Here is a 15044-nt window from a genome sequence, read left to right on the forward strand (position 1 = left end):
CAACTCTGAATCCCTGTGACCTTCAATCCCTCAGGCGGTACTGCATCAAAAAATGACACCGTGTAAAGGATATCAAAACATGGGCTCAGCAACACTTCAGAAAACCATTGTCATTAAATACAGTTCGGCGTTACATTGCCATAAGTAGCCTAAATCTGAGACATTTGACTTAATATCGAAGATGGTTCCTGTAGTTTTATTTTTTTCAAGCTTAATTATGGCTACCCCCAAGTTTACATGCTGCAGTCTTTCGACAGCATCGTGACTCAAGTTTTGGCCAATCGGGGCAAATTGTTTTGCAAAACAAAAAAATATTTAGGGTTTGAACAGGTGGGTATTGCATGTATGAAAATTAGTATCTTAGTTTGCCGTAATGGTGGCTAACCCTGTCACTGTCCTCTGACATACCTTTCAGGCACGAGATGTGCGCAACAATGAGGTGGTGGCCATCAAGAAGATGTCGTACAGCGGCAAGCAGACAAATGAGGTCACTGAACACAACAACAAGAATGTATCTTAAGTAGCAGGGGATTGATTTTTTTTTTTGTTTTTGTTTGTGTTGATGTGCAGAAGTGGCAGGACATCATTAAAGAGGTGAAGTTCCTGCAGAAACTTCGTCATCCAAACACCATTGAGTATCGGGGATGTTACCTGAAGGAGCACACAGCATGGGTATGATCTCGTTCTATGTTGCTTACTAGTTTATAGTACAGGTATGCAATTAGTCTGTCTTTTTATTAGTCCAGTGTAATTCATTTCTCTGGACATTCTTTTTAATTTATTTTTTAAGTGGCTTCTGTAGTTGAAAGTGTCCCCCTGTTAATATGAACTCCGTACAATCATAAATTTATTTTTCAAAAAGTAAAGTACAAAGTTTAATTCCTGGTAAGAAACTGAAAACACGGGAGGAATTATTGTTTCGTGCATGGGAAGAAAAGAGCCCAGTGGTAGGCAATAGGCTAGTCAAAGGCCAAAAACTTGGTTCGCGTTTTATACACTGCAAAATCAGTCATTTCATGGATTAACATGAACTTTTGCTCTAGTAGCACCATTTTATATATACAGAGCCACCTGAACCCTCTTCATGTTTTCCAAATTTTTCTATGTCAGAGCTTTAAGGTGCCACTCACATCCCTATATACATTGTAAACTAGATATGAAAATTACATGTAATGTTATTCACTTCAATGTCCATATGAAAAAAATAAATATGAGCGGAGAGAGTGTCATTCATGTGCAAAGTTGCAGAAGTCTCACTCGACATCCAAGTGGTAGCCATATTGCCTGCGACGTCATTTACAGCTGTCACACTGGGACAGTTGCCATTGAGAAGACGCTGTGCCAACTGCTATGAGAGACGAACAACAGAGATTTTCAGATTTTTCCAACGCCCCTTCTGACACGGAAGCTCTTTTCGAAAAGGAGTACACCACACAACCGAGTGAAGTTACCGGGGCAATATTACACTATTGTTTCGAGCTATATTTAGATAATATGCAATCACGGCCAAACCGCATCCCCGTCCGATCCACTTCCGCGGCAGACATGAGCCATCGTGGATGAGCCAGCTGGTGTGGCTTATGACAGAGCCGAGCCGTCCTGCTTTAGGGGGGTGTTCACAGACGTCGGAGTACTGAGCAACACAATCGAGCCGGGGCGCTTTATGCGCACACGCGGCTGCGTGAGTCATTCTCGGCTGGGTTCTTCAGAGCCGCCCCCGTCCGCAAAGCCCGACTCGCAGCCTTCGCAGAAGCGGTGACCGCCATGGTGGCATATAATGGAGCCGTGCTGCTTTTAGGGGATGTTCAAAGCCGCCGCAGTACTTGTCGAACACTGTCGAGCCGTGGCGCATTACTGCCTACCTGTTATTTGGAAACCACGAAGCTCTTGTCCTCTGCACCCGTGCAATCCATTTTTCACAACGAACAGGGTCTCTTTCAAACTTATGAAGGGTAATTCCATTCTCCTGTTCAAGCAATGTCCAGCAATGCAATGAGCCGGCATTTTGGCTAACACAAAGGAACAACGAGCTACCTTCCCGGAGGTAAAACTAATGAAAACAAACGAGTCCACGTGGGGGCGCCTCTGTCCTTTACGTCACTTCCTGCTTCTTCTCGAAAACAAATCCCTCAAGAGGATTTTCATGGCGGGAGTTACAAAAAGCTGTATATGTCAAAATCATGTTTTGTGGCGAAAAAACGCATGGGCCCATATTGACTGACGTTTTTTTCAATAATAACACTAAAACTCATCCATTTCATGACAGGAGCCCTTTAAAACATGCACCTGCGAATGTACGACGATGTGAAATAATTGCTTGCACACTGAAAAAAGCCTCACGTATGTGACCCATTAGGTTGCAGCTTCGAAACCTGCATTTATTCATAGGTTGGACTATTTACACCCGAAGTATGTACTTTCGAGTACCAAATATTTTGTTTGCTTGTTTCCATGTCTTATGAGACAAACTATCAGAGAATTAGTAGACGACGTTTAGACCAGTCAAACAATGTGGTTTTACATTTCATTTATGTTCAATTGTTACAGATTGCATTTATGTACATTTTGGCTAAAGAGATATTTTGTCAAAGAGGAAGGTCTTTTTTTAATCAAGAAAAACATTTATTTCTATTATTTCAGTGTATGTTTACGCAGAGGAGGCAAATGGTTTAAAAGGTTTTGAATCAGGACAAATTAGGCAAATCCAAGGAAGTGTAAAAAACAAAACTTCAGAATAATTTGTTTAGAATAATTCATTGTAATTTTTTCCACAAACAAAAGAGGGAAAATCAATCAAAAATTGGAATTCTAGAAGAAAAAAAACCGCCCCCTTCCCATTGTTGTAGAAATGTATTTTTAAAACCATGCTTCCTATATTTGCAGCTAGTGATGGAGTACTGCCTCGGCTCCGCCTCCGACCTTCTCGAAGGTGAGTCTAGCCCTAGATGTAGTCCTGTCGTAGTGGCTGCTGTTCGAGTCTTTTTGTTCACATCCAGCACTCTTGTTGTTTGTTTGCAGTTCACAAAAAGCCTCTGCAGGAGGTGGAGATTGCTGCTATTACCCATGGTGCACTGAAGGGTTTGGCATACCTTCACTCTCACAACATGATCCACAGGTGATGTCTTGAAATTGTCTTATTGATTATTGATGATTGATTGCAGTCTGGAGGTGGGAATAAATCATATATGGTCTTAAGTAAGCCAACTTTCAAGAAAGTCCAGTGTGGAGTTAATGTGGAGAAAAGAAAACGTTCAATATATTGGCGCACGCAGTACTTGTAGTTAGAATCAGATTTCTCAAACCTGTTTCCATATTGTCTATGAACTTTTATTTTCTCAATTAAACTGATAACCAAAATGAAGCGTTATTGATATTTCGACCGCGATCGGTCAGCTAAATGGTGACGTTAATGTCGCTTATCTGTCTTTGTAGGTTTTTGAAGTGATGGACAAAGTTAGTTGTTGTCGTTGTTGTCTCTTCTGTTTGAGTTGCAAAACTTCCACTTTGACATTCTCCTTTTCCTGTGTTTATCAAAAACAATTTAATAATCTTCGGCCCTCACTCCAACAAACTTGATTCATGAGTTAGTCTCTCGACTGAGCAGCACAGCATACTTGTATAGGTTTTTACCATGCAGTTCCAAGTCCAAATATTGGTAGTTCAGTGTTGTACATTCCTTTGGGATCAAATTTGACCCATTTTGTCATGACAGCGATAAAAATAGCTTAAATGTCCTGCTTTTATCCTATAATTTAATCACTTGGAAGTTGGAACTATATATAAATCATTAGTGTGTATGTTTTAATGGGACAGTGGTTGTAACTGTGCTAAATGAAGACTTGAAAACTGTGTTCTTGCCACCATATGCAGGTTCCCATGGAAACATGTTTGCCTTTTAAAGGATCTTGGGGAATAACAAAATGGTGAACGGGCAAAAGACCATACAGCGTAATTTCCGGCCTAAAAGTTGTGACTTTTTTCACACGCTTTCAACCCTGCGGTTTATGGGGTGATGCGGCTAATTTGTGCATTTTTTCTAACAACCGCAAGGGGGCACTCATGCGGAAAAGGTAAGAATGAGACCGGTGGAGTATATGTGCCAAGGAAGTGACTTTTACCGGCCCTGTTAGCGCTGCGTTAGCGTTAGTTTTGTGCTAGCGTGTTACTGCTGTGTTACTGGCGTGTCTAAGTGATATTTACCGGTAAGTTTTATTTTAACTGGCCCTGTTAGTGTTAGCGCTAGCTTTAGCGCGACATGCTAACTTCAAACTCTTTCTGTGTACCGTCTTTGTAAATATCTCGATTGGATGTGGGTTTTAATGTGGGCACTTGCAACTTTTACACAGCTGCGGCGTATGTATGTACCAAATGGTATTTCCTTTACAAATGTACTCAGTGAGGCTTATAACCAGGTGTGCTCTTTAGGCTGGGAATCACGGTACATCGTTTGTGTTTTGGTCAATCTTTTTCGTAATTCGCTTTTTGTTGTCCCTCATGTGGACTCATGGACTGTTTAAAGCTTCCGCGGAGCATTCTTTTGAGTGAAGTGTTTGTGCTTGGACCCGGTTGCGCCCTCTTGGCAACAGGTTTGTTGCAGCACCAATTCTGAGCATGGGTATTTTGCCGCTGTTCGGCTGTTTGTGCTTTTTGCTGTTGCGCCTTGATATAGGCAGCACTCTTGGAGCAGTTGAGAAAATGTCCGAGCTTGTGGCCTGCTTATGATGGTACCCTATGACTAGACAAATTGTGTCGGGGAGATGAGCTGGGCAAGGAGCGTTGGCAAAGTAACCTGGAGCAGCTGAGGAGTGATGGAGAGCTAGATCGGATTAGAGAATTGAGACGTGTGTGTGTGTGTGTGTGTGTGTGTGTGTGTGTGTGCGTGTGCGTGTGCGTGCGTGTGTGGGGGGGCGAGAGCGAGCCACCACTGTTGCTTGTTTAATTTGAAGTCTGCTTGTGGTGAATACGAGTGACATCATGTACGCTGTGATTGCAGTGTATACATACTACATGTTTGGAAAGTGTATTTAATGGAAGCATTAAGTCAAGTCGTGACAGGTTCCCCCCACCTCTGTTGCTGTCGACAGGGACGTGAAAGCAGGTAACATCCTGCTGACGGAGCCCGGTCAAGTCAAACTTGGTGACTTTGGCTCTGCTTCCATCGTGGCCCCAGCCAACTCATTTGTGGGGACACCCTACTGGTGGGTAGTTTCTTTTTAACAGCCAATCTGGTCATATTCATTGCTTTTTAACACGAACTTTGTGCCGCCCTGGTGCAGGATGGCTCCTGAGGTGATCCTGGCCATGGATGAGGGGCAGTATGACGGCAAAGTGGACGTGTGGTCGCTAGGCATCACCTGCATTGAGCTCGGTACGAGATGCGCTCGCAACAACATCGCCCCCCTCCCCTACAAAAAACAATGTAATCAAGCTTAGAATAATATCAGATACAAAATAAAAGAACAGCTGCCAAAATATTTGCTACATAAATATGGGAGCTCTGACTTGTTTAGGCATGTGTTCAGACATCTATTTCTTATTGGAGATGTTATCAAGCGAATACTGGCAAATATGAAAGTCATACAAACTTGCATCCTTCTTATATATATAATATTTCGTGCTCGAGACACTTGAATTGAGATGGACTTGAGTAGATTTTTCTTTTTAATTTTCAGAAACAATTATTTCCATACAATCGTTTTAAAACTGGTTTTTATAATTCTTTGGCTTTATGATTATAATTTTCCCTGATTTTGAACAAACAAATCAGCGAAGTTAGAAAGTAATCCACTGATCCCTTCTTGATTGTCCATATTCCCTTGTTCTTTTGATCATTTCCATGATTTTGGCACGTTGATGCACAAAGACCTCTTCACACTTGTTTCCTCACAGTACTCCAATTTTTATTATAGCAGTTTACAGACGTGTTAATTTTCAGATGTATGCATTCGAAGTGAAGGAGCTTTTACTACTGAATATTTCTGTCAAGAATAGGGGAAGTCACAAGAAAGAGGTGGCTTTTGGTGAAATAAATTTAATAAAAATAAAATAAATTTCAAATTTTGTTAAATTAATCTTTTTTTTCAAATTTTCAACATTTCCCTGATTTTTCCATGACTATCCTCAATTGTAAGTTTTAAATTTTCTTATGTATTTTTTTTTACTTGTTGCCGGGACTGGTTCAGTTTGATATTCTAGCAGCATATTCACCAGAAAGGTGAAGACCACAACCCAAATGTAATTTGGTTTTGTATTTCTGGTGGAATGTAAAGTGTTACATAGTTTGATGGAATTAGTGGTGCTAAAAGATTAATGACCAAATGAACCCTAAAAATATGTGAAAATGTGTTTTCATATAGCGGAGAGGAAGCCCCCCCTGTTCAACATGAACGCCATGAGTGCCTTATACCACATTGCTCAGAATGAAAGCCCCATCCTGCAGTCCAGTCACTGGTGAGACCTCTTGTTTGTTCTCCTCAGATCCTGAGACTAAAAAACAGATTTCACAACTCTCTTGCTCACTCTCAGGTCTGATTCCTTCCGCAATTTTGTGGACTCATGTCTGCAGAAGATTCCCCAGGACCGGCCCACCTCTGATGTGCTGCTCAATGTGAGAACAACATTGTTCCCCATTTAAAATTTCAAAGCAGACAAAGCAACTGTAAATAAAAACTATCACAATCATAATAACGGCTTCAAAACAAGCAGTGAGGTATAATGTAATTAATCTCAGTGTGATCCAGTCAGAAGCATCTTCAACATACATTTGTATTTACAGTACCTCAGCGGATTCAAAGCACATGGCACACCTCTCAGGGGAGCTCTATACTAAATGTTTTACTATTATTGTCGTCTCTCATATTTTGCTGGCTTACATTCCAAACCTAATGAAAAGTCTGAATCTGCAGATAATCGGCAGCACCCCTGCATTTACCCCTTTCCAAATTTGAACCTCAAATTCCTCCTACACTCTTAAAACGACAATAAATATACGTACCGAAGCAGTGAAGAAATGAAACTTGATGATAAATGTGCTGAGCACTATGATGAGACAGAGGATCTGTTAGTGTACTGCACTGAAAAACAGAGCTTTGACTGCTTAAGAATAATATAATTCAATCAAACAGTACATGGTATGCATCATAGGAAAAAAAAGGGTATGCTAAAATTTGAAATGTCCCATTAATGGTCTGAACAAGTGGGGGAAATGATGCCCTGTTGCAGTAGTTACGTTCCAGACCGACTTGCAATATCTGAAAATCTACACGAGCGATTCTTGGCACTGCATCTTTTTTTAGCTTCTTGTACTGTATGCTAAATCCATTGGTTTCTTGAACTGCAGGTACTGTTTCGAAGCAGTCCTGAGTGAAATGTGAACTCTACAGCACTTAGTTGACTGCGGGCTCCCTATTTTGCCCACGTTCTCTAGATTTGTCCATTCCTGCTTAAGTTGGGGGACCTTTAGAGATTTAAACATGCTCACACACTCTCCAGTCACGTTGGAACATCCTGCAGCCACAAAATGTTTCAGCTTCATGACATGTCTAGACAACGACTATTGTATTTTCATGACTATAAGGCAGACTCAAAAGTCTTAAATTTTCTCCAAAATGAATGGGGCGTCTTATAATGCAGACCGTCTTATATGTGAACCGACTTCCAAAATTTGTAACTTAATAGAAGTATTTCGTGTTGGCACACTGGTGATATAGACGAAAAGCGGACGTTGCAGGGGAAAGTGTGGGCGTGGAAGAGGATGCTAAAGGCACGCCCCCCATAAGGTATATAATGCTGGTATGTGTTTTGTGATAAACATCGTTTCGGCTAAGGACTCCCCAAAAATGGCACCAAGAGACGTTCTTACGAAGCACAGCTTAAACTGCAACCTATCAGTTACGCAAATAAATATATAACATGTCTGGACAACAACTATCGTATTTTCACGACTATAAGGCAGACTCAAAAGTCTTAAATTCTCTCCAAAATGGATGGGGCGCCTTATAATGCAGAACCGACTTCCAAAATTTGTAACTTAATGAGAGCATTTCCTGTTGGCACACTAGTCATATATAGAAGACTTAGATTTGTTTTGGGTGCATTTGTTCCATCGTCGGTCCCCATTATACTGTATGTGATATTGAACTCCTTCTTGCTGCGTATCCAGCATCGCTTCTTATGCCGCGAGCGACCGTTGACGGTGGTCATGGATCTGATTGCCCGCACCAAGGATGCTGTGCGCGAACTCGACAACCTGCAGTACCGCAAGATGAAGAAGATTCTTTTCCAAGAAACTCAGCAGAATGGCCCCATGTCAGAGGGAGGAGAGGACGAGGAGGTAAGTGGGGAGGGAGGGAGGGAGGGACGAATGGAGGGAGTTAAGACAGGAGGGATTTCGATAGTTGGGCCAACCGGAAGCTAAGTAATGGGTGGAAGGCCCCAAAAGTAAAAATAGTCAGAAACGGCCGGCCACATTGTTTAAAACAGCTACTAGTGAAAGTTAGCCAGTAAGTTAAATGTTTAAAAGTTAAAAAAAAAGGGTAATGGGGAATATTGAATGAATCAAAGGAAGAATTTTGGGCTTCTATGACCTACAAGTTGGAGAGGAGAGTTAATATGCTTTGTGTGTGTGTATCTATGTGTAAGGAGGTGGAGCAGTACCTGTTACGGACGGGAACCGTCAACAGCATGGAGAGCTCTCAGTCTGTGCCCAGCATGTCAATCTCGGCCAGCTCTCAAAGCAGCTCTGTCAATAGCCTGGCTGATGCCTCTGACAACAGCAGCGGCGAGATGGCCATGATGCAGGAGGGAGAGCACACGGTCACTTCCAACAGCTCCATCATACACCGACCAGCTGTAAGCCTTGTGGGGTCTGAAATCTTTCCTCACAGACCCAATAGATGCAATAGAGGAAAATGCAATATATCATTGAATTTTTTTGTTGTTGTTGCAGTGAATATGTCATGCCACAAGTCTGAAAACGCCTCTAAATTTTGTTCAGGCTCAGGACAACATCTATGATGACCCTTACCAACCGGAACTGGAGCAGCCCCAGGCTCCCTCTGCCGGCCGCCGCAGAGCCTACTACCGCAACCGAGACCACTTTGCCACTATCAGAACTGCTTCCTTGGTACGTCCGGGGTGTCTTCTTTTTCTGCGAGCAAAGCACACGACATCCAACCCACGTTTATCAAGTGGGATACGTTCCAAACTTACCCACAATCGATGAAACTTCGCAATGTAGTGAGACCACATGAAGACAACTATTTCACGCCTCCCACAAGCTTTAAATACGTTCAAAAGTATTTAAATACATTTAAACGTATTTAAACACTTAAACTGTTTTAATACTTTTTAAAGTATACCTTACGCCTGGCTCTCACTCTGGCTACCACAGTTCCCATTCTGTAGCCTAACACCAAAATGTTCAATTAAACCATATGTTTTCTGACACAAATCCGTTTTATTTAGTACTAACATATGTGAAACATCCTCGACAGAGGTTAGCATACATTTTACAGCAATTGTAAACCTTAAAACAATAGCTATTTTAATTCACACGGAGCAGCAACACATACAAACAGAGCATACAACAAAACCCACTGGCATGGAACATATTTTGTGGACTACAGAGTGCACCAGATAATAAGCCGCATTCACTCTCTGTAGGGGTTTTTTAACATATATTAACTGGCCTACATGCCACAGTTATACTTGCGTTATGAAATTATATGTTCACACCGAAAGACTGTAAATTTTTTATTTTTCATACCTTATTTCCAAGCAGTCAATGTAACACCGCAATAAGACGGCTGAAACATAACAGATTTGTTATCTTAGATTGTTTATTCATCTTCCCGTTCATCGAAACCACTGAAGTTGTTGTCTTCAAGTATCGGAGTTAAAGAGCCTCAGAACGCCACTCACACAGCGTTTTGGTCTCTGTCACTCTCAAGGTCCTTTTCATCTTGACAGTCAGTTACCGCTGAACTTGTACTGTTCTCATGTAGCAGTCCACCTTTCCATCCATCCATCGGTGATGGTTTATTCTTTTACACTGCTCTACGCTTTAAGATCATCTGGCAGATTTCAGGAAAGGATGTCCTTTGCTTGGAGTCAGTTTTCGTGAAATATTTTGAATTAATTTAATTTTTAAAAATTCCGTTCATGCGTGTTGTGCTTCATCGTCCCTGGAGCAAACAAAAAACTAGCACCGACTTCTTTGACACGCTCAAAGTAGGTTCGTCGTGTTCTACACGCCCTGGGCATACATTCGTCTTCTTTTTTCTTCTTCTTTACCTGCCCCGGAGGCATCTGCACATGCCCAAATCTGACTGCATTATATGAAAGGGCCATGTTTTAAATTAGCATTATGTTTGAACAAGTTTTTGTTGTATGTTTAAACTGATAGTTTTGAGCAACAAAGTTCTATATTTTAGCTGCTTCATTACATAGGATGCAGAGTTCACAGGAAGGGGTAAAAAAGTAACCACTTATAGAATTGGAAAATACAGTATTTCTATCTGGTCTTTAGGAAGAAGTTATTGCTGTTTTGTTAGTGTTCTTCGCTGCCTCCACGTGTTGGTCTAAATAACGCTGTATGTCTTCCAGTAGAGATCAGCCCGAGCTGGCATGTTTTGCCAGAGTACGGTACTACATTGAAGTAGCAAACCTCAAAATTCTGACTTGGGTGTACAGTGTGTCTTTGCCTATTTGCGGCTCCGCATATTCTCTGATTTACCAGGGTAACGCTGTATTTTAAGGCCTTGTTATTCATCACAGTTCCTGAAAGCCCCTGCAATAAATGAAATCCAAGAAATATCAAATCTACAGCATATTTATATAAATGATAAAGTTTAAGTTAAAATCAGTGTTAATGTGTGACCAATTAGGGAGGAGTTTTTAATTTGTCCACTTGAGGTTGCCATCCACACACTACAGTTCTATATTATTTTCCGTGTGTGCATTAACTCTACTGTATGTCAGGCTAAGGTGGTATAGTATTTATAAATTTATTTCATGAAACTCGGGGTGTGGGTTTTGTGCGACCTAGTTGCATGCCGGTCATGTTCACTATATTACTAAGCATATTGGGAATTTAAATGTGAGTCATTGATCAGAAAGGGTTCTCTTTCTACAAATGAAAAGAGCCCATTTGTCCTAATGTAAGTAATTGCTGCCACATTAAAGCCCGGGTGTCATCCCTATAAACATTCTAAAGTAGATATTGTAATGAAAAATACATATAACAGTATTCACTTCAATGTCTATACGGGAAAAAAAAAGTGAGCGGAGAGCGCGTCATCCAAGCACAAAGTTGCACAATTGAGTGTCCTTCGACATCCAAGTGGTCGCCATATTAGTCGCGTCATCGTCACTTCTGCCGTTGAAAACGCGCAGTGCCTGCTACTACGGAAGCCGAACAACACCGAAGTTCTTTTCGAAAAGGACAACACCACACAACCGAGTGTAGTTACCAGGGCAATGTTACACTATTGTTTCGAGCCACATTCAGATGATATCCGATCACGGCCAAACCACGTCCCGTCCGATCGACTCCCGCGGCGGAGATGAGCCATCGCGGCTCATCACAGCCGGCCGGTGTGGCTTATGACAGAGCCGAGCGGTGCTGCTTTAGTCACAGTCGACCCGGGGCGCTTTACTGTGCGCACGCGACTGAGTGATGCATTCTTGGCTGGGTTCTTCAGAGCCGCCCCCGTCACAAAGCCCGACGCGCAGCCTTCGCAGAAGCTGTGAGGGCCGAATGCGGCGCCTCAGCCGGTGTGGCTGAGTTTCGGTGCCGTGGTGGAATATAAGGATGAGGTGGCGCCTAGCTATGTTGCTTTTAGGGGTATGTTCAAAGTCGCCGCAGTACTCGAACACTATCAAGACATTGTTGGCTGGGCAACGCGCACATCGACACATTTCATACGCGGATCTTTTACTACGTAACGAGAGAGACCGATTACGTGGTCTGCCCCAAACTTTTTTTTTTTTTTTTTTTGGAACCCACGAAGCTCTCGTCCTCTGGACCCATGGAATCCATTTTTCATAACGAACAGGGTCTTTTTCAAACTTCTGAAGGGTAATTCCATTCTCCCGAGTATTCAAGCAATGCAACGAGCCGGGATTTTGGCTAACACGAAGGAACAACGAGCTACCTTCCCGGAGGTAAAACTAATGGAAACAAACGAGTCCACTAGGGGGCGCCTCTGTCCTGTACGTCAATTCCTGCTGCTTCTCGAAAACAAATCCCTCAAGAGGATTTTCATGGCGGGAGTTACAAAAAGCTGTATACGTCAAAATCATGTTTTGTGGTGAAAAAACACATGGGACCATATTGGCTGTGGGTTTTTCATTAATAATATACCTAAAATCGTCCGTTTGACAACACTTGAGCGTTAAGGTCACCAATATTAACTGAGCCAAACTATTGAGCCTTATTACACTAATGGAAAAAAAAGGGGGGGGGGAATCTGGTGCATTGAATCCACAATAGGTGAACTGTAATTGTGAAATATTTCTGTATACAATAAAAAAAAAATGGTTAAAAATCTGTCATGCAACAGGCACACAAACATCCATCCATTTTCTAAGCCACTGATCCTTACGAGGGTTGCGGGCAGTGCTGAAGCCTATCCCAGCTGTCAACGGGCAGGAGGCAGGGTACACCCTGAACTGGTTGCCAGCCAATTGGAGGGCACATAGAGACAAACAGTCACACTCACAATCACGCCTGGGGGCAATTTAGAGTGTCCAATTAATGTTGCATGTTTTTGGGATGTGGGAGGAAACCGGAGTACCCGGAGAAAACCCACGCAGGCACGGGGAGAACATGCGAACTCCACACGGGCGGGTCCGGGATAGAACCCGGGACCTCAGAACAGTGAGGCCAATGCTTTCCAGCTGCGCCACTGTGCCACCGGCACACAAACAATGTACTGCAATAAACTTGGGAATCTCTACTTCCTTACCCTCATAACCACAACATGTTCGCATCGCACTTGTCTGCAGGTTACACGGCAGATCCAGGAGCATGAGCAGGGCTCTGCGTTGCGGGAGCAGATGTCAGGATACAAGCGCATGCGACGGCAACACCAGAAGCAGCTGATGGGCCTAGAAAACAAGCTGAAGGCTGAAATGGATGAGCATCAGCTCAAGCTGGATAAGGAGCTGGAAAACCAGAGGAACAGCTTCTCCTCAGAGGCCGACAAGCTGGTCAAGAAGCACCAGGCCATCCTGGAAAAAGAGGTGAGTGTTGTAGAGATTATGATTCTCTCAAAATTTGCTTTGCTTTTCCATCCATCAATGCATTTTCTGAACCGTTTATCCTAAAGTGGGTTGTGGGGGTGCTGGAGCCTATCCCAGCTACACCTTGAACTAGTTGCCAGCAAATGCTGGGCTCATAGAAACAAACAACCATTTGCACCCATATTCACACCTATGACCAATTTAGTCTTCAACTAACCCGCCATGCATGTTTTTGAGATATGGGAGGAAACCAAAGTACTGGGAGAAAACTCATGCAGGCACGGTATAACATCCTTTGCTTATACATAGAGCAAATAATGACATAATTAAAATCAAGTTTTTTTTATTCCTTCTAGCTTTATTGTGCCATATACCAAACATGCTTTGAAACATCACCATCAACTTCCACAGAAAAGAGGGTTTTTTTCTTGTTGACATGTTGCAAAAAATACCTTTTGTCAAAACATCTGTGTAAACCATTTACTTATTGCCACAGAAAATATATACAGTTGAAGCCGCAAGTTTACATACACCATGCAAAAACGCATTCTCTTTGAAGTCAAATCCGGTTTCTGTTCAGTCAGGGTCACCAAAATTATTTTGTTAAAGGCCACAATAATGAAAACTTCTGAGAGAATTTTGTATTATTTTCTTTGAGGTCAATGTAACGTTTAATTGACGAGTAAACATCGATTATCAAATTAATCAACTATTTTGATAATCAGGTAATTGTTTTGCTCAAAAGTGTCAAAATACTTGAAATTTTAATCTCCCAACAGTAAATATTCTTTTCTTTCTGTAGTCCTCCATGAAAGTGAATTATCTCTGTGTTGAATCGGAATTGAGATTTAAAAAAAAAAAAAAAACCTTTACTTTGGGAAATAATGACCAACATTTTTGACTGTTCTGACATCTTAGGGACCAATCAAGTAATTGAATCATCAGTTTTTGTTGGTGCATTTTCTGCACTCTATTGGAAATAATGTCCCAAGTATTGCCATCAGTTGGCTAAGTTGTCAATGCTAACTGTTTTTGTAAATTAGCTCCTTTCTCTGCACAAAAATCTAACGAATTATAGAAACACCATTTAAAAAAAAAAAATGTGTAAATAAATCTGAATGACTTAAAAATAATCAATTATTCATCCAGCCCTATGCTTATCCACGAGGTAGCATTTAGCCTTCAAAAGCTCACAATCTTTTTTTTTTTTTTTTTTTTTTCCCTGTAGACCAAAGCTGCTTTTTCAGAGGAGAAGAAGTTCCAGCAGCACATTTTGGGCCAGCAGAAGAAAGAACTGACCAGCTTATTAGAGTCACAGAAGCGTCAGTATCGCCAGCGCAAGGACCAACTAAAAGAGGCAAGAAGCCTTGCCCTCGCTTGGGTCACCTGCTTTGGTTTCCACCTCTGACGTTGTCGTCATGAAACACTAACAGGAATTGAACGAGAACCAGTCAACTCCAAAGCGGGAGAAGCAGGAGTGGCTGATCCGGCAGAAGGAGTGCCTTCAGCAGATGCAGGCAGAGGAGGAGGCCAGTCTGCTCAGGAGGCAAAGACAGTACTACGAGCTGCAGTGCCGACAGTACAAGAGGAAAATGCTGCTTGCTCGACACAATCTGGAACAGGATCTACTTCGAGAGGTACAACCCTTCAGTACTGATGGTTTGTATAATTGCAGCATGATAGTGGTGGTATTAAGTCTGGTAATCCCCTGAAGGACCAGGTGTGAAATGCACCAAAGACACAGCCCGTCACTGTTATCCCCATTTCATTCCGCCACTTGATCCTTGTCCCCCCGCCCA

The 15044-nt window shown here is 42.1% G+C and overlaps 1 protein-coding gene across 2 annotated transcripts in view; it reads left to right on the plus strand.

The window, feature by feature from the left end:
- taok2a (TAO kinase 2a) overlaps nucleotides 1–15044 on the plus strand; it is a 30664-nt gene that overhangs the window by 7122 nt on the left and 8498 nt on the right. For both annotated transcript variants that reach the window (XM_061845287.1, XM_061845288.1), the window contains exons 3-16: nucleotides 416–487; nucleotides 571–672; nucleotides 2884–2929; nucleotides 3019–3115; nucleotides 5085–5198; nucleotides 5277–5368; nucleotides 6357–6450; nucleotides 6526–6607; nucleotides 8162–8332; nucleotides 8641–8850; nucleotides 8996–9124; nucleotides 13009–13245; nucleotides 14474–14602; nucleotides 14679–14882. In XM_061845287.1, the coding sequence (XP_061701271.1) occupies nucleotides 416–487; nucleotides 571–672; nucleotides 2884–2929; nucleotides 3019–3115; nucleotides 5085–5198; nucleotides 5277–5368; nucleotides 6357–6450; nucleotides 6526–6607; nucleotides 8162–8332; nucleotides 8641–8850; nucleotides 8996–9124; nucleotides 13009–13245; nucleotides 14474–14602; nucleotides 14679–14882 (1779 nt within the window). The remainder of the gene's footprint in view (nucleotides 1–415; nucleotides 488–570; nucleotides 673–2883; nucleotides 2930–3018; nucleotides 3116–5084; nucleotides 5199–5276; nucleotides 5369–6356; nucleotides 6451–6525; nucleotides 6608–8161; nucleotides 8333–8640; nucleotides 8851–8995; nucleotides 9125–13008; nucleotides 13246–14473; nucleotides 14603–14678; nucleotides 14883–15044) is intronic.

Source organism: Syngnathoides biaculeatus, chromosome 16 (assembly GCF_019802595.1).
Source record: "Syngnathoides biaculeatus isolate LvHL_M chromosome 16, ASM1980259v1, whole genome shotgun sequence".
NCBI classification, from domain to species: Eukaryota; Metazoa; Chordata; class Actinopteri; order Syngnathiformes; family Syngnathidae; genus Syngnathoides; species Syngnathoides biaculeatus.